This window comes from Tamandua tetradactyla, chromosome 17 (assembly GCF_023851605.1).
Source record: "Tamandua tetradactyla isolate mTamTet1 chromosome 17, mTamTet1.pri, whole genome shotgun sequence".
Classification (NCBI taxonomy): domain Eukaryota; kingdom Metazoa; phylum Chordata; class Mammalia; order Pilosa; family Myrmecophagidae; genus Tamandua; species Tamandua tetradactyla.
The window spans coordinates 10,228,946-10,249,742 of NC_135343.1; the positions used below are offsets into that span (position 1 = coordinate 10,228,946).

The following is a 20,797-nucleotide window of genomic DNA, read 5'->3' on the forward strand; positions in this document are numbered from 1 at the left end:
TATACTCATTTTACAGATATACAGAGGTTTAGAGAAGTTAAATATACAGATATACAGAGGCCCAGAGAAGTTATGTAACTTGTCTATCATCAAACAGCTAATAAGTAGCAAAAAGTTTTGATGGGTACACAGGTATCTGACACCAGAGCCAAATCTTATGCCCTCTTCATTGTTAGATTATAATATATTTGACTTTCCTTAGCCTTTTTATATGATATTTTAGAACAGGCCACTGAGTGTCAGATGTAAATGTCTCCCCACTGTATAATGTGCTTCTCTATGATGGACAAGAGACCACCTTTTCTGTAATAAGATAATAAAAACAAATGTGGACAATGACACTGTGTGGAAAGGGCTATACAAATGAATAACTAGCAGCTAGTATTATGACATTAGGTTGGAAACAAAAAATGAGATTCCAATTTTAATTCAAATATAGGCTTTTATGCTGATATGTGTGTGTGTGTGTGTGTGTGTGTGTGTATGTGTGTGTCTATAAATAAAACTGAAGTACTTACCTCTGCTAAGTCTTCAAAACAGCTTCCTACTAATGGATGAGGACTGCCTTCATCTGTCATTTCTACAGTATCTTCTATATGGCCCAGTAATTTTATACTAAGTTCATGTATGTCTACTATACGACTAAATATATTTTCTACATCCTGTTGGGGGGGGGGAACACATTAATTCAGTTAGGTTGTATAACAATATAAAACAAATTTTGAGCCAAAAGTCATTTTATAATCACAAAACTTCACATGATAAATAATGAGAAATTTTAACAACTTACACATATAAATAAAGGACAATTCAAAAATTCCTTTCACAATTATGTGCAATGTGCAACAATATATAATTTGAAAATACACTGCACTAGTTCAGTGGTTCTCAAACTTTTTGGTCTCAGGTCCCCTTCATACTCTTATTTATGGAGGACTCCAAAGAACTTTTGCTCATAACTACTGATATCTGCCAAATTATAAATTAAAACTGAGAAATTTAAAAACAATACATTACTATGCATTAGCATATATAGCATTTTAATGTAAGTAACTACACATTTTTCTAAAACAACAAAAACATTTAGTAAGAAGAATGGCGATTTTAACATTTTTTTGCAAATTTTTAAAACCTCGCTTAATAGATGGCAGTTGGATTTTCACATTTATTTCTGCATTCAACCTGTTGTGGTACACTGTTTTAGTTGAAGTATATGAAGAACTTCGGGCATAGATACGTAGTTGGGAAGGGAGGGGTATTTTAGTAATCTTTTCAAGTAATTGTGGATATCCCTTTTTTCTAGAGCTATAATTCAGATACCATAAAATTTACACTTTGAAAGTATACAAGGTCAATGGTTTCCAGTATATTCATTCAGTTGTACAACTATCACCAGTATCTAACTACAGATCATTTTCACACCCCCAAAACAAACTGTACCCATTAGCATTATTCCCCACTCCTTTTCCTCATTGCCTCTGGTGACTACTAATCTACTTTCTGTCTCTATGAATTTGCCTATTCTGGATATTCTCGATATTCCATACAAATGGAATATATATATTCTTTTTTGATATTACCCAAAACTCAACAAATGACAGTTTCTTAAAGATTAGTTGTAATGTATAATCAGAAACATCAATTTTGTGCTGTTACATTAAAATCCTTTCATCTAATTTGAACTTCGAATGGATTTTTTTTTTTTACCATGCATTGTAATGTCATGCATTGGTCAGTTGGAAAATATCAGTCCAGTGAATTCTGCAGATCTTCAAGTGTCAACACATTTCACAATACAATAACAAAAACCCAAATCCGTTAACATCACTGCCAGTCATGTGAGAGGACACAACTTTTTCAAAATCCTAATTTCACTAGAAGGCTCAAATTTTATCACTGGCAACAAATATTGCCAGTTTTCCTTGAAGTGACAGGCTCACTTTATTCATTTTTCTCCCCAAGTCATTCATTTTTTGAGAAAATATCTGACAGTACTCAAACCTGAATTACTGTAATTTGCCCATCATTCTTTCAGGTACAATTAGTGTTGTATGAAAAATGTGGTTAGTTTAATCACACAATAATTTTCCTTAAGACAATCACACTTTGGTACGTAGCAGAAGTGCTTTATATGTACCTTCCTATGTGCCTTAGCTTTTCTCTTGACCAGGCCTTCTACTAGCATGCCAGGCTCTGGTTCTACCCAGCAGTAACAAAGAATCCATATATGATCCCATATAGTCCCCTTTTATTTCATTCATTCATTCATTCATTCATTCTACTCTTCTATTATCTTAGTTTTATTATAAATAGATAACCAAATAAGAATGGTCAATACAACAACTTGTGACTTCTGCGGGTTTGCTTTAGGTGAGATTTCTAGAAAAGACATGTATTTGTCCTGGAGCATGTATTTAAATTTTGATGGACATTTTCTAAAAAAGGGTATCCTACTTGACCCGCCCATCAACAGCACATGGGAATAACAGTTTGCCATACTCTTACAACAATGAACATGTCAATTTAACTTAAAAAAATTGCCTAGATAACTGAAAAAAGTAATAATATGATTACTACAATTTGATTTGATTATTTTTATTGGTGACATATTTTTGTTAAGTCAACTGTATTTAGATATGGTCCATGTTCTAAAAATTCACCTATTTTAAATGTAAATTTTAAAATTAGTTTTTAAATATTTATTCGCCTTTGTAAACTCTACCATAATCAAGATACAGAACATTTCCCTTACCCTGAAATGTTTTCTTGTGCCCCAACCCAGTTAATCCCTAGCCCCCAGGAAATCAGGATCTGCTTTCTGTCATTAGCATATTAGATGGAATCATATGTACACTTTTATTTCTAGTTTCTTTTCCTCATAATGTTTTTAAAATTGAACACTGTTATTGCAGGTAGAACTACTTCAGTCCTTTTTATTGCTGCATAGTAATACAATTCCATTGTATGACTATACACACTTTGTAAATCTATTCACCTGCTAATGGGTATTTAGCTTTATTTACAAATTTCTGCCTATTACAGATAAAGCTGCTGTGAAAATTTATAAACAAGTTTTCTACAAACATGTTTTCATGGGGGTGAGGTGGCTAAAATTGCTGCGTAGTGTGGTCAGTTTATATTTAATGTTATAGGAGACTGCCAAACTATTTTCTTAAATGTTTATACCAGTTTACATTCTCAAAAGCAACGTGAAACAACAGCAATAGCAACCAAAATAATAAAATATTTAGAATAAATTTAACCTAGGACATAAAAGACCTAATCACAGAAAACTACAAAATATTGCTAAGAGAAATCAAGGAAGACATAAAAAATGGGAGGACAAACCATGCTCATGGATTGGAATACTAACTATAGTTAAGATGTCAATTCTACCCAAATTGATTTATAGATTCAATTACTGCTGTAAGATCAGTAATAGCTTCTCTAAGTTTCAATGTTATTGCTTCCCTCCTTTGTACTCTTAATAAGACTAATCATTCTATTATTATGGTAATTACTGCAGTATATTGCAGTTTCAGTTTAAATTTACATCTGTCTCAAAGAACTTCTTGAGGGCAAGAACTGTTTCACTTCCCAATGCCAAGCGTGGTGCTGACAATACAGTTGGCACTAATGAAATGTTAATACAAAGACTTGAGTCAAAATAAACAAAAATGTCCTCCACCTAAACAAGAATTAAGCTTTTCTCTTTGCAGTACACATAGAGGATTCTGTGAATACACTTTTGCTTACACTCTAGTTCAGATTTTGTCTTCTAATTTCTGAAGTTTAATTTCTTGAAACTGTTGTACCACTTTATTTGTGATCAGAGGCATTAGGAATTAAGTCCCATAATTTAAAAAAGAAAGAAAGTAACAATTAGCCATCCTAAACAATACAAATTCAGCCATCCTAAACCATACAAATTCACAACACATGCAGTGATATACATATAATCAATGATACTTACATTAGCTGAAAACAATTTTGAATTGGAGACAAAGGGCTCTCTAAAAACTTTTATAATTAGATTTAGTTCCCTTATATATTGTCGAATTTCTGCCATAAATGCTTTTACTAAATCATAATAAGTTTGCTCTCCTGAGGTGGAAGGCTCTTCATCGGTTAAAGATAATATATTTATATCTTCTACATCTTGATGAAACATATCCATCAATACCTATATGGTCAGAGACATAAAAAATATAATAAAATATAAGATCTATAGTGAAATTTGAAGTTAAATGCCCTAGGAATAACAGCTCTTAATGATAAAAGACACACATAGTTCAACTGATTATAAATTAACTTATTAATTCAGAATTTAATTCTGTTAATTTAAAATCGTATTTTGCCATATATAAATAATGAAAATTGAAAGAGAACAACAATATGTAATTTGAAACCAAAGGGAATAGTTTTAAATGATCAGGATTCAGAATTCTGTAGTTTTATTAAATAATTGTGCTCTGGTATGATTTTCAAATGCCCACAGAATATCTCTTCTTGGATATACTGCTACCACCATCTCCATAACATTTTAAATATAAAATTCTCTATCTGGCGTCACAAACTACCTACTCCAAGTCCTCTATCAATATGGGTACTTGCTGTCTCTTTCTTTTAGCAATTACTTCGAATTTGCCTTCAAATCCTGTCTTGAATTCCTCACTTTGACTTGGTTTCCTCTGTCCTATCATGCCTTTGCTAGCATTACCTTATTCTCTGGCCTCACCACTTATGTTTACGGTAATACTTATAGCCTGTTTGTCCTCTTTGCCTTTATCGATGGGAGATGGATCAAAATAGTCTTTCTTTTCTCCAAGAAGTCTATTATTATTCTTACTGAAACTCATCTTTCCCCCTCTGTGAACTTCTGCAAAATCATTATCCCTAAAACACAATAAATGATATTTTATCTTATACTACTTTCTGCTTGTCTCATGAATATTAAATATGACTTCATCAACTCTGAGCCTTGTCTTAATACTTCTCTTGTATTTTCTCCCTGTGTGGACACATAGGAGGTATTAAAATTTTTTTTCTGATTCATTAAACAATATCAGATATTTTATATTTATTTAAAATAGTTATAAAAAACAAATATTGATCACGCAAAATATCAACATCTGAAACACTTCAGATCAGGTGACTTTTACTGTATATGTTCACATCTGAAAGAATAAATACTAAAACATAAATAAATAGATACAATAATCAGAGAGAATGTTCCAAATCAATAAGAATATAGTTTTTTTTAAAAAAAGGAATGAAATGTTTCAGCACAAAATGTTTTCTTCTGCTAATTTTTTACCATAAAATGAAAATACTGAAGCAGTACAGTACAATGACCAAGAGCTTTAGACACAGATCTGGAGTTCAAGTCCAGACTTTGAAACTTAAAAAAACATTCTAGACAAATTCCTTAATCTCTCTAAACTTCAGTTTCCTTTTTTGTAAAACGTAGATAATGAGAGAATCTACCTTAAAAAGGTATTGTAAGCCATAAATGATATAAGCCATAGGTTTAAGTTTCTTTTTCTTTTTTTTTTTCTCATGTGCAGTTACCAGGAATCAAACCTGGGTTCTCTGGCATCGCAGGCAAGCATTCTGCCTGCTGAGCCACCGTGGCCCACCCATATGCTTAACTTTCAACAACTACTGTTTGCTCTTAATATTATCATAGCAAAACCATATAAATAGTATCTAGAGAAACCTAGGTATTGGAAAAAAACTCCCAAAAGCTTAGAATATTTACATTTTCAAATAAATTTATAAAAGTCTAGCTCTTCCAAAGTGAATAAAACTTTACGAACGTCACCATGAAGAGATTATTACTGATATTGACCCTAGTTGCAGCAACACATAAAAGAAAAAAACAACACATGACTTGTTTAAACATATTTTAAAACTATGTCTCTAATCTAATACTCTGTTTCTATAATATGATATCTGGAAAACTTAGAATTAGATCACTAGAAATATCCCTTAACACATAATACAAAATTTTATTCTGCCTGAATAGTCTGTTAGCAACTAATAAGTTATGAATAAAAATTTAAAAACAAAACATATAGGAGCTCAGTCTCTTACCTTATCAGCACACATTGCCACTTTAATATCTTGTTCTGTAATTTCATAATGCCGTATATTTCGTACATAATTCCCCACCAGCTTTAAAATGTCTGCAGAAATGTATTCTAATACTGCTACTATGTAAACAGAAACCTGGTGATCAATTTTATAACCTAGGACCTCCTGCAAAATTAAAAGAAAAGCATATTTGGACATCATATGCAGTAAATTGAACACACTTAATAAAAATGTAAACCACGTATGCAACTTAGCTTAATTTTCATTGAGGCCTATTATTATTAAGCACATACAATTTTAAGTGGTTCAACTATGAATAATAAATGTATCGCTATCTAGGAATGTAATCTAAGAAAAAATAGGGCAAAATTACCTCTGATCCTGTCAAATACTTGAGAAGTTTAGAGTACTAAATAGATAATCCCTAATCTATAAAGCAAAGGGTAAAAAAAAAGTCCACATTTAGGACAGATGGGCAAATATTCATTGTTTCCTAATTCAAAATATCTGAAGTAACTGTGAGAAGATAGTTTTTCTCTTACACAGAACGTGAATTTTATTATTGATATCTGGTAATATCTACTGGCTTTATACTTCTATCCTTTTTTCCGGGGAATTGGGCTCGCCAAAACCCTAGTTGAATATTCCTGGTATCCCTGGTTCTTTCTGTAGGAAAAAAAATGCATGCTATGTCCTATTGAATAACTGTTTTTATTAAGAGCACTTTAAATAGTTCTATTACTATATGACAAAGAGATTATGGGCTTTTATGGGGCTGACCAAGTCCTATAAGAAAACAAATTTTATTTTCTAAATAATCCAATTAGAAAGCAGAAAAGAAACAACTTTGAAATAAGAAGCAACTTATAAGCTGGGGACAGACTGCATTTCCATTTTAGGATATGTAAAAAACATCAAATATATAGTGATATGGATATATTAATAAATTGAAATGATATCCAGAATTAGATCATAAAATAAAAATTTAGCATCATTGATATAAGCAGGCACACATCTCACTTAGTTCTCTTAAAATATAATTTAATATATAGCTTATAAAAACAGAATTATAAAGAAGTATGCAATCACTAATAAATTAGTGATTTTTCATAACTTGCACTTATTTTCTTACATTGGGCAGTAAAAGAAAGGCAGTTATTTCTAATTAAATGACCAAATGTAAAACATAGGCTCTTGATAATATGGTAGCCCATGACAAACTCTGGGATCTGTCCTATAACCACTTTTTGAAGAGTGCTTTGGAAACTACTGCTTTTTTATTTTTTTACTTTGTATATATGTTAAATTACACAATAAAAAAAGTTCAAAAAAACACAAAACACAAAACACAAAACATAGCCTCTTGATAGCTTTAAAAGTCATCCTTTTGGACAAGATCAAGCAGACCTAGATTTCTGAACACTGTCACTTAGCATTGTGAAGTTGGAAAAGTTACTTAATCTCTTTCAGTCTCAGTTATCATCCTCAAACTAGATAAAAACAAAAACTTTGTCGAGTAATAAAAATCAACATTTTGCTAAATATTATAGTAAATACAAAGTTACCGATATCTAAAAGCATTATTAAGGTTCTAAGTATTATAATACCTATATATTTTTATGAAAGCTTGTCAGTAATCTGCTGTATTAAATAAAATAGGAATAGTATTAGAAGAGTTTTCAGCAGATATTCTTTCTACTTATGTCATACAACTGATGACTGCCTATTTTATATGACAAGTAAGACAGGATATTTTAGATGATCTTTAAGGAATTTTTGTCTAACCAAAAATTACACATTGCTCTGTGGCAGTCTCACAGAGGTCCCTACAAAAAATATTATTGCCTGGAGGATTTATGGGGACACTTAGGTCTAATCTGCAAGAAAGGAGTTTTATAAATTCTCTTCATGGTTCTAGCAACACATGAGATAAACAAAATCCATAATAACTTCCCTTAGTCTTTTCATATTGCTTCATTATTACTGCTGGTATAAAATTACTTTAAATCGTGTTGCCTGATTTATACTTTCCTACTATTATAATATCCCTCCCTACCACAGGAATCTCCAGAAGTAAAATTAGAGAATTTTATTCTTCAGTTAATTCTATTATCCATGAAATATATTCCTACTGTTTGAAAACTGTGGGTTTTATTTTGCTCTTAAAAGGCAAGAAGGCAGTATTTCAGCTTTACCTTTAGTAAAGGATGAATTTTTTCTACTGGGAGAGATAAAGGGTTTCTTCGCTTCTTCTTTTCAATAGCCGACTGGGCATCAGCTATTGCCCATTTATCAATTGGATGAGGGAAACTTTTTTGAACACGTTCCTTAGAAAATAGGAAAATAAAAACTAAGCAACAAATGTATTAAATAGTGCTCTTCATTACAACTGACTTTTTTGTTGTTGTATCTGTGTGTGCATGGGCCGGGAATCAAAGCCGGTCTCCTACATGGCAGGCCAGCTTTCTACCAATGAACCACCGTGCATGCTTACAATTGACTTTTAAAATCAAAGAATACCAAAAGCAGAGCTTTTCACATGCAGTATAATTTACCCACAAACATACTTACGCTAAGAAAAAACTTTCAATACCAATGTATTTGTTTCTTAGGCAATTACGCAACTAAATATAACCTTGTATTATCTAGTGGGAGCAATCACGTCCTGATTTACAATTTGACGGAGATAAAACTGACAAGAAGGAGTAGGAAAAGCAATTTTAAACATATTACTCTTATACAATTTCAAAGAACAAGATGGAAGTTCAAAAGGCAAATATCTAAATCCAATGTTCATGTATTTACTTTCAATACCACTTAAGAGAACAAGTAGTATTTTGCAAATGAAACCTCTAGAACTTTTTTCTTTTTCTGTCATTCAAAGGTACTTGACTTCAAACTGTTACAATTCATGGAAATCAAAGGTTTACATTGCTAATGGCAATTTTAATACTCTGTGGTTTATCATTAATGTGTCATTAAGTTTAAACAAAATACCGTTTATTTTCTAGAAATTATCTTGTTAAAATTGCTATTGAAAGTGAAAGAACTCATGTTAACGCAACAGTTGAATTTCTTTACCTTAATTTACCAATGTATTTCACTTCAAACAAAATTTCTTTCATCCATTCAAGTTTTTAAAATCCACTTGCAAGATACCATAATTAAAACCAGTAGAGGTCGCTATTAAATCATTTTTAATACATTTAAAGTGGATGTCTGCATGCCAAAAAAAAAACTAAAAAAAAAAATCAAACATCCTTCCTGATTATATATTTAAATTAAAAATTTTGTCATTTGCTATTAAAATGGAAAATAAAAATGACTGCCATATTATACTCTGGAAAAAGGGAACACATAGATTCAATCAAAAAAATTCTCTTCTATGGTCAAGGCTAAATCAAGTACAAATCAAAGAAGTAATCATTCTAATTCTAATGAATAGAATTAGAGATGTATTGAAAGAAATTATTTTAGTTAAAAAAGGGTTTTTATACTTTTTCAAATGTCACATTGAAATGCTATTTTCCAGGATACCACTTTTATATAATAAAGGTAATAAATACAAAGGTCCAAAATATCGTGGGAGCATGGCAGGCAGGTGGGGAAAGGAGGGTGGAAAGGAGTATCTGAAATGAAAATTCTTTCCCTTTTTTCCAAGTCAGTTCTATAGACTTGTTCATCCAAAAATGACAAGAGAGATAGGACTACCTTTACTATGGTTTCCAAAGAAATTTTTCACAGTGATGGGTTTAACCCTGGGTTAACTGAAGAAGTACAGCCATGGTACAAACCTAATAACGTATGGCTTTTTATTTTTAAATCTCAATTCATGGTAAGAAATAAATTCTCAATACATTTTACATTACACACACACACACACAAAACTAAAGCACAGTTTCATAAAACAAAACCTGCCCTTATTATGTACAATATCTCGATATTTTCTATTCTACTTCATTGAAAACCTATTGGTTTGACAGTACACTGAACTGATTTCATGGCTTAATATAATGGGTCATAACCTGGAATGTAAAAAACACCAGGTGGATACTGAGAATAGAAGAGGAACAAAGGTGAACACAACCTGACAATTCTAAATAGATTTAAAGATACGTGTTTTTTTATTTTTAAAAAAAGGCACCAGTGATGGAGGTGAACTGTAGGCAGGGGTTAAAGAGGGATAAAAAGAAAATAGATTAGCAACCCCTACCCATCTCAGTTTATCCATCCCATTTCAAATTTATGCACTGTTTTGAGAAAGGAAAGAAGGGGAAAGAAAATCAGGACAAAAGAAAAGGAAAAGAATGAATAAAAACAGCCCATTTTAAACTTACTTAGTGGATTATTGGAATCAAATTACCAAAGAGTAAATATGTAGGATCAAAAAGGTGCCCTGAACATGGAAAGGACAAACTAAAATAATTACTTTATCTCTTATAGTGGCAAATTTAATTATAACCTTGTAGCAAATTAAAATTTCTTTCATAATTATTATATATATTATTTTAAAAGAAGCCCAAGGAGGAACGATCAATGAAAGATTCATGAGTTAGAATTCTATTGCACTGATCATTTCAACATTACTAATTTTGTTTGTTTTAAATGAGAAACTCCATCTTGATTTATAACTAGAAGCTTTGGGAAAAATAAATGAGATAAAGAGCTAGGTTTGAGATTCAACTCTGCCTCTTATTAGAAAAGACTCTTGTCTTTTCTTTCTACATAATAAAGGGGTTTACATAAATAATGAAGATTAATTCCAACACATATTCTAAGACCTTATGAAAATTCTTACCTGTGCATTTTAGTGAAAAACTTCAGACCAATACATGCTTTTGAATTGGGGTAATAAAAGCTTAGAATGTGTGGGAGAAACTTATTTGTTGACAAAGATAGAAAATATGGGAGAATTACTTGGAAAATCTAAGTGCTAATGAAAACTTATTAGAAATCATAAGATTCTTTAGGACACCAAGGAAATGGGATAAAAAAGGAAAGATTTTTAAAACGTTAGGATAAGTCTCTGATTAAAAAAAAAAAAAGTTTAAAGAGTTCAAAGAGCTTTGTGCTCCTCTTTCAGAGTTAATGGGAAGAAAATGTAGCAGTATGCTAAGAAGCCAAAGTTTGTTAAATGCAGGACACATATAGACCAGAAAGGGAAAAAGGAAAGACATTAAAAAATGGGAATCATTCTAGACAATCAGACAGAAATAAAGAAAAAATGCGGGCCACAGTGGCTCAGCAGGCAGAGTTCTCACCTGCCATGCCAGACACCCGGGTTCAATTCCCGGTGCCTGCCCATGCCAAAAAAAACAAAAAGTAAAAATAAAATTACGAAAGGACAAGACCTCACTTTGCCAGGAATTTATCACAGAGAAAAAACCAAACTGTTATGAAATTTTTAAAGAGGATCAAGGGCATACTAACACATCACCAGAAAACTTACTTCATAGAGGCAGTAACATATTTTTTGCTTCTATTCTCAAAACATTACGTGTAGAAAATGATACTTCTTATACAAGAGGTAGAAATAGACAAGATTGAACATTTTTTTATACACTATTTTTTAAACACCTGAATTAATTTGAACCAACAAGGCCAAGGAACATATATCCCTCCTCTGTATATTCAGAGAACTTACATATACTTGCTTATTCATTTGGAACACTGCCTGACAGATGATAGACCATCAAATATTGGTGGCATGGATTAGTGAATATTAGCCACATCAATAAAACAAAATTCCACTCATATGTATTATGATAGTTTACAATTTGTGATGATCTGTAATACAATTTATCAAAACTTTTAAATAGGCATAAATGAAATTATAGATAAGTATGCAATCCAACTTCTTTCAAGAAATTTTTTTCTCATATAATTAGTCGTATTACTTATTAACATAGGGATAAGTTATAGCTCCTACTGTTTTGTGTATTCATTTTCAAGGAATTTTGAAGCACCTATTCTCCTAAAACTAATGGAAACTAAAAGTCCATGTTTTTTCATTAAATCCTATAGAGGCCACACACTGAGCAATAACTACCACCCAACTCCGAATTGTTTATACTTTAAAATAAACAAAGTTTACACTTGAAAGCAATGAAAGACTTAAAAATTCAAATATCCCACTAATTCAGATTGATATATTTTTTAAAGTACAATTTCCTTATATGGCCCTCAGAAAATTTACAAAATTTTGGTGAATTCTCAAATCCCATAATGTATTTGAAGCGTTTGTTAAATTCAAAGGCCTTATTATTTCAAAATAATATACTAAATATACTAAAGAAATACACTGTAAATATACTAGAGAAATACTGAATTCTAATGAAAGGAGAATATCGAAAATTATTTCCTCACAAAATAATCGAAGACACCATTATACCCATCTAAATATCTCCATATCTTCATATCCTTCCAGGAATTAAGTATGAGAAAAAGCCTATTTGACAGTTGACTGGAAAAGACCAAGGGTTACATTTTTTTACCTACTTTATCATTCAGAGAGTCAATTTAAAAGAATAGGAACTATTCCATAATGTTGTTATATGGACATAAAATGTATATAATAATATTTTTTAATTATAAAGACCTATTAAACTAATTGCTATTTCTATTACTGTCATATATTCTTTTAAAAAAAAATACATCCCAATACCAAAGCCAGCTCATGAGCATTGCATATGGCTACATCTACTTTTAAGGGCCCAAGTTAAGTGCTTAAAAATAAGATAGGATATAGGCTAACTTTCTTAGATATCACAGGAGTTCTCTTTTAGAAGAGCACTAAAAATCTGTAAAATATTCTTTATTATTTAGGGTCTTAAATACCTAGATATTGATCAAATCTATGAAAATGGAAGACAGAAACTCAGTTGCTTTTGAGAATTCCTTTAAATATTGGAGAATGATATATTTAGTTTACATATTAATTAAAAGGAAATTAGAGAAACGTAGGTACAGTACAAAAAATATGAAATGAGCTGAATTTGAATTCGCAATGTCACAAAACTAGTAAATACCTGGAATGTACCAACACCGAAGTAATAAGCAAGATGAGGCCTATACCAGGATTCTATTACACTAGGTATAAGGTTAGATGCTGCACTGTATAAAACACTGTGGGGAACCAAACAGTGAAAAAAACAGCAACTGGAATTGTTAAAGGGAAAGAGAGTCAGGTAGCCAGTTCTATTCTAGATCTACTCTGTAAAGCCCAATGTAATTAGATGCCAAAAGGAAATTATGAAAAAAGATACCAACTTACAATTCAATGGAAAAAGGGAATAAAAATGTAAGAAACCTACTTTGAATTATTTAAGAAATCAAACTAATTACTACTCCATGGTACACAATCTTTTCTAAATCCACAACCACTGTAATTCAATGTTTCTTAAGATGTCTTTGCTTCAACTATAACCTGAAGACTTCTAGAAAAGGAACTATTCCTTTTTCCATACTCCACATGCAGATTACATAGCATCCTCTTCATTCCCCACATTACTTCTGTAAAACTGTCCTTCCACTCTCATGTTAAGTCTCACAATCATCCTGTGTGACTTTATTATCTACGCTGTGGACACATCAAATAGCCTGGCCTCCTACTCCCTTGTACAACTCATCTTGGGGATCTTTGCTCTAGTCCAGCTCCCACAGCATGGCCACATCCTGCTTAATAACTAAGTTGCCAATCATTACGCTATTGATGAGATCTTACATTCAAACAACTCTGTCTCTGATCCCAATCCTTCTTCTGTTTCTCTTACTCAAGTATTTTAGTTTTATCAGTTCTCTAACCTCATTGAGAACTCTACTACTTTGTTTCCTCCAAGTTTTCCCAATCTACCTGCTCTCTCCTTCCTTGCAGATTAGTCTAGTGGAATGCATTCTCAAAAAGCTAGACTTTTTGGGATTTTAATCTTGGCTTTGCTACTTATTAGATGAGACTGACCTTGGACAAGTTATTTAACCTTTCTTGCTTCGTTTTCACCTTCATACATTCAAGATAAATTTCCTCAGTGCCTTCTCAGGCATTATTCTAGGTGCTGAGGATTCAGCCTTGAACAAGACAAAATCCCTGGACCAAAAGAACATAATTATCATGGAGTAATTATGAAATTCAAATGAAATATACAATATGGAATTCTTTAGAACACTGCATAATAGTATGGCAATCACGCAAATATCAGCTATTACATTTTATTTTTACCCTACCCAATTTAGATTTCCTGATCCACTTCAGCAGAGTTTCTCATTGTGTATGTTTAGGTACAGACCCCTCAGCCCTTAGGGGAGTTAGGCCTGCAATAGTTGGAGACACCTCCTCCCCAGTCACTGTGTATCATAAAAATGATATTATATTCTATATGTGGTGTCCTGTAAAGGTTGTGAAACATGGCCAGTACCAATTTCCACAATGTCCTGTATTACCATTGTATATCCATGGTGAAATGCAAATCTTGTATTAACCAACTCACTCTTTTTGGAAAACAGTCACACACACCCAAAGATTTGTACCATTATACATTAAAGTCAAATGATTCTTAATCATTGCCAGAAAATTCCTTTTATCTTCCCAGCTCTATCTTCCATTTTCTTCAACTGACACTTCAAACCTTCTTTCTTCTCCTTTCAAACTTTTGCCTCCTCTAGATCTAAGTTGATGTCTCTTCCTCTCAGAAACTATCCCTAAGCCCCAAAGCTTATGTTAGTCACCCCATTCATGGTTTCCCACATGCCATATTCTCATAGTATATCACAATAAGGTATTGTCCATATACCTGTCTGTATCTCCACTAAATTATATGCCCTTAACAGGAATGGATCGTGTTCCCTTTATAAGAGATTACAGACCCTCCTTCATAAATGTTTAACCATTTCTCTCCTTTCCAGCTGGTGGGGGAAGAGTTCATTTACCACCTATAATACAGGTAACAACTGAAGATTAAAAGATGACCTGAAATGTTTTTGGAAGACAAGCTGGCTTTAAAAAACAAAAGAAGCAACTGGACATATCCTACTCTTAAAGTATAAGTACATTATTGTGGCATCAAGAAGTGGGGTTTAAAGGCCATCTACAGCTCATTTTAGATTAAAAGGAAAATATGAAATAGTTTAACAGCTAAAACATATACAATCATTTATCCAATACAAAGTTAAAATAAATCCAGTCTTCACTTTCTTAAAACATATATATTTCATGGAATTGAAGGCCTAACTCTTTTCCACTTCACTGACATTATAACAAACACACAGAATAGTATATAAAGCAAAATGTAGCATACCTCTACATCTGCAGCACTTCGGGGCTGAGCTTGGCATAGCATATTTAATAACTGCAAGATTAATTCTTCCACATACTGAAGAGCGTCATCATTAGATTCAAGTGTAGGATGAACTTGCCCCTGAACCTATAAACAAAAAGTATGTGGGTTTGTACTCAAGAATATGGCCTGTAGTTTGAGATAAAGACCGGGACACACCCACCCACTCCCATATACCCCAAAATTCAAATAACATCAAATGTAGGTGAGGATGTTTTATGGTTTCCCACATACCATGAAACATTCCCTGGTGGGAATGTAAAATGGTACAGCCACTTTGGAAAATAGTATGGAAACTCCTTAAACAAGTAAGCACAGAGTCACCATGTGACCTAGTAAACCTGCTCCTGGGTAATTCCTAAGAGGAATGAAGGCATATGTTCATACAAAAACTTGTACATGAATATTTATAGTAGCATTATTCATAATATCCAAAAGGTAGAAACAATTCAAAAGACGATGGAAAAATGGAAAAATGGACAAATGGATAAACAAAATGTGCTATAACCATACAATGTGATATTATTCCACGTAATAAAGAATGAAGCTCTGATACATATTACAACTTGGATAAACCTTGAAAACATGCTAAGTGAAAGAAGCCAGTAACCAAAGACTATATATTATATAACTCCATACATACGAAAATCAGAACAGGAAAATCTATAGAGACAGAAAGTAGATCAGTGGATGCTTGGGGGGGAGGGAGGGTGAGAAGAGATGGTTGCACCTGTTTGTAAATATACTAAAAGCCAATGAACTGCTCATTTTAAATGGGTCAATTGTATAGTATGTGAACTATATGTCAACAAAACTATTTAAGAAAAAAAAAAAAAAGAATATAGCCTGGCCTGCAAAAACAGATTTGGAAGTTATCAACTCAGAAATCAGTTCTCAACTACATGCACCATACATGTAGTTAATAATTCAGATACCTTACTATATCATTTCAGTATATTCTCTATTTTCAGTATATTCTTTGCTTAAACCATGGTTACTAACGTGGGAGAATGGCGAAGGGAAGTGAGAGATTCACATTGGATAAAAGGTACAGTTTATATTGTTTTTAACAGGAACCAGTAACATTTAGAAAAATGATTCAACATATTGCATGAGCAAAATGACCTCCCGTCAGCCTCCGTTGTTTTTTTTAACTCTGTCTTTCCTACTGAATAATGACAGGTGAGAGAGACATGTCTCATCTTGTTTACCAGTGATGTATTCCAGCACTTAGCTCTATGTAGGGCTCATAGAACAAGCTTGATAAAAATTTGTTAAACAGAAAGTCACCCTATATCAAAGGACACGAAATGGGCACTTTGACAATTTATGACTTTGTGCTGTAGGAAGATCACTTGGTGGGCACTCATCCTTAACTGCCTAATGATCTTTACCTTTTTTGAAGTGAAGCCTCAGACTACTGTCTCTGTAAAATTTGCATTTTAATAACCAGCACTACAGTCTTTATTTGCATTCCTTTGTCATTTACTATTGGTAAAAATTGTTTCCCACTAATAAATGGCAGAAAGTGCAGCTCCAGGAGATGAACAATACATGTTGCAAAATATGCTCAACTCTCAAAAGTGTAGAACGCTCTTTAGATAAAAGTGCTCAGTGCTTACTGGCTAACAGCATTCAGTATGGTCTGCTCTATTATATCCCATTAACAAACAGACTACAATAACCCCAGTGTAGGAGAAAATTTTAATAAACACTATACTGTATAATGAATATTTTAAAATGTATGTTCAAAGTATACACACCCTGGGTGGCCACGGTGGCTCAGCAGGCAGAGTTCTCGCCTGTCATGCCAGAGACCCACGTTCGATTCCTGTGCCTGCCCATGTAAAAAAAAAAAGTATACACACCAGGAGATGGGGCAAGATGGTGGCATAGTGAGGTGTGGATTTAGTTTGTTCTCTAGAGCAGCTAGTAAACAGCAAGGAACTGTCTGAATAACTGTTTGGGGGACATCTGTGACTAGACGTACATCATACACCAATCTGGAACAGGTGAGAGTTGAGATCACACCAAAGAACTGTGAGTAAAGCCCCCAAAAACTGGAAACTGGTGCCCCTCCTGCACTGACAGGGCCGACTCAATCGGAAGCACTTCCTTGCTCTTCTGGAGGCCTCTTCTGGGAGCAAGCAAGGGTACCGCCAAGCCAAGCTCCAATAATGATTTTAATTAACAAAGTCTGGTCTGCTGAATACAAGCTCCAAGCATAGATAAACCCAGAGCAAGTAGGGTAGGAATCCTGAGGTCTTTCCAAACAAGCAGGAGACAGGGCTGATGGGAAAACAAAACAGAAACAAAAAACTTAATATTTTAGAGTTGGCCCAGTTCAGAATACTGAAAAAGGGCTGTACCCCAAGGCACAGAGAGCCAGGTATGAGCACCTGTTCTTCACAGATGAATCTTCAGAGTTGGGGAACCACTCTCAAAAGGGATTTTTCAAAAACTATTCTAAGTAGCTCATTAGAGAAAGCCTCCAGCGTTTTCAATTATCCACCCAGATTCAGGCAAGGGCAGCGTTAAAATAGGTCTGAGAGTCAAAGTAACAAGTCAAATAAAGGAGTTAATTCCCTAAAGGACTTATTTTCCCCAGGAAAAGGGTGGTGGGGGGGTGGGGGTGGGGGTGTGTGGCAGCAGGGCCCAGCTCAAGTGAGGCTTGCAGTCAGAGAAGTCAGACCCTAGGGACTAAGACCTAAGCCCACCTTCTACATTAGCCTCTGCTTCAACCACTCTCCTGATAACTACAGGGTCAGCTAAGCATTAATAAAATCAAACCACTTTACTCCAATAAAGAGTTGTAGGCTGACAAAAACTACCTGCTGGGAAGGATAGGAAAAACACTGAATCTGGAGTCGTCACAGGAATCTCTAACAACCTGCTAGATCTCATCCCCAGGGCAACTTAATACTGATTATATCCTCCCCTCCAGAGACCAGGGCCTATCTAATCTGGGAAAATCTAACTGGGTCAAAAATATCTGGGGAAATTCTGGGGTTTGTTCATGTGAAGCTTGACCCCCACAAAGGATAGGTCAAGCCTACTTAAAATTATGCCTAAGAGGCACCCCCAAGAGAACTTTCGTTGCTCAGATGTGGCCTCTCTCTCCAGTCAACACAACAAGAAAACTTACCACCCTTCTGTTGTCTACATGGGACATGAATGCCAGGGGTGTGGACCTTCCTGGCAACAAGGGACAGAAATCCTAGAATAACCTGAGACTCAGCATCAAGGGATTGAGAAAATCCCTAGAATGAGCTGAGACTCAGCATCAAAGGATTGAGAAAACCTTCTGGACCAAAAGGGGGAAGAGTGAAATGAGACAAAATAAGTGTCAATGGCTGAGAGATTCCAAACAGACTAGAGAGGTTGCCCTGGAGGTTATTCTTATGCACTAAATAGATATCACCTTGTCAGTCAAGATGTAGTGGAGAGGCTGGAGGGAACTGCCTGAAAATGTGGAGCTGTGTTCCAGTAGCCATGTTTCTTAAAGACGATTGTAGAATGACATAGCTTTCACAGTGTGAATGAGTGATTGTGAAAACCTTCTCTCTGATGCTCCTTTTATCTACCTTATCAACAGATGAGTAAAACATACGGCATAAAAATAAATAATGGGGGAACAAATGTTAAAATAAATGTAATAGACTGAAATGCTAGTGATCAATGAAAGGGAGGGGTAAGGAGTATGGTATGTATGAATTTTTTTCTGTTTTCTTTTTATTCTTTTTCTGAATTGATGCAAATGTTCTAAGAAATGATCATGATGATGAATATGCAACTATGTGATGATGTTGTGAATTACTGATTATATATGTAGAATGGAATGATCATTTGTTAAGAGTGTTTGAGTTTGTTATTTTTTAAAAAAATTAATAAAACAAAAGAAAAAAAAAAAGAATGTGCTTTAGCAAAAATGAGGGTAAGCCACAAAATAGGCAAATGTGCAGTGCATGGAACAGAGGAGCCCACCTGGGAAAGAAATAATTCAGTGGCTCCAGGATTAAGCTGTGTAGCAACAGGGAGAAGGAGGGAGCAGTTAGGCCACCCCTGTGGAGCAAAGCGTTTAGGAAAAACAGGGAGAAACTGGAAAATCTATAAGGAACATAACAAAAGATAGATAATGATAATAAATTATTGACTGTGCACGGAACAATATTTAAATAACCTTAAAAAGGAAAAAAAAATATTAACAGTTTTCCATTCTTCAACTCAAACTGTGGACCAGGCAGTGCTGATCCAGAACTTTCTGAGATGAAAGAAATATTCTCTTGTGCTATCCAAGACAGTAGTCACCAGCCACATGTGGCTTTTGAGCACTTGAAATGTGCCTGGCTAGTTGCAACTGAAGAAGTGCATTTTAAGTCTTACTTAATTTCAATCAATTTAAATTTAAGTAGACTTGTGTGGTTGGTGGCTTCTGTAATGGGTTGTGCAGCTCTTGACAGTGTGACAAAGAAACTGCAGATATGAGCTACCTTTAACAATATGAAAGTCAATGTACAAGCACAAATATTGTATGGTCTCACTGATATGAAATCATTAAAATCTGCAAATTCAAAAATTTATATATATCAAATATTTATATATATTCTCTCTCTCTCTCTCTCTTTTTTTTTTTTTAAAAAAAGGCTCCATTTCGGCAGAGCAAGAACCAGAAAAACAAGACCTGAAAAATTCTGATCAGTAACACAGAAGCTATGCTAGAGGTACAGAATGAGTTGAACTAAACACCAAGAAACAAAAGAAAACAAAACAAAACTGAGAACTAAGCCAATCAATAAGAAAACCCTAGGTAAAACAGTGAAAATGAACTCCAGAATAAAACTAGTCAAGGAAATCAGATGAAAGACACCAACAAAAAATTAGGAGCGATATTAGTAAAAACAAAGATACGGCATAGGCAAAGGAACAAACACTTCAAGTGAGATACAGGAGTTGAAACAACTAATTAATGTTCAATCAAACATGCTAAATCAAGTAGAAAAGCAAATCAATGAGTTGAAGGAGGATACGGCAAAAGAGATAAAGGATATAAAGAAGACATTGGGTGACCATAAAGAAGAATTCAAAAGCTTGGAAAAACAAATGGCAGAACTAACGGGAATGAAAGGAACAATGTAAGAGATGAAAAACACAATGGAGACTTATAACAGCAGATTTGAAAAGGTAGAAGAAAGGATTAGTGAACTAGATGACAAGATATCTGAAATCCTACAAGCAAAAGAATACATAAGGAAAAGAATGGAAAAATATGAGCAGGATCTGGGGAATTAAATGACACCACAAAGCACATGAACATAGATGTTATAGATGTCGAAGAAAGAGAAGAAAAGGGACAAGAGTCAGAAAGAATAGTG

At 33.6% G+C, this 20,797-nt stretch overlaps 1 protein-coding gene across 4 annotated transcripts in view; it reads right to left on the reverse strand.

Moving 5' to 3' along the window:
• Positions 1-20,797, reverse strand: part of SOS1 (SOS Ras/Rac guanine nucleotide exchange factor 1) — a 275,229-nt gene that overhangs the window by 72,164 nt on the left and 182,268 nt on the right. For all 4 annotated transcript variants that reach the window (XM_077134036.1, XM_077134035.1, XM_077134034.1 and 1 more), the window contains 5 exons: positions 15,387-15,512; positions 8,292-8,423; positions 6,097-6,261; positions 3,974-4,183; positions 519-662 (listed from right to left, as the gene is read on the reverse strand). In XM_077134036.1, the coding sequence (XP_076990151.1) occupies positions 519-662; positions 3,974-4,183; positions 6,097-6,261; positions 8,292-8,423; positions 15,387-15,428 (693 nt within the window). In that variant the 5' untranslated portion in view covers positions 15,429-15,512. The remainder of the gene's footprint in view (positions 1-518; positions 663-3,973; positions 4,184-6,096; positions 6,262-8,291; positions 8,424-15,386; positions 15,513-20,797) is intronic.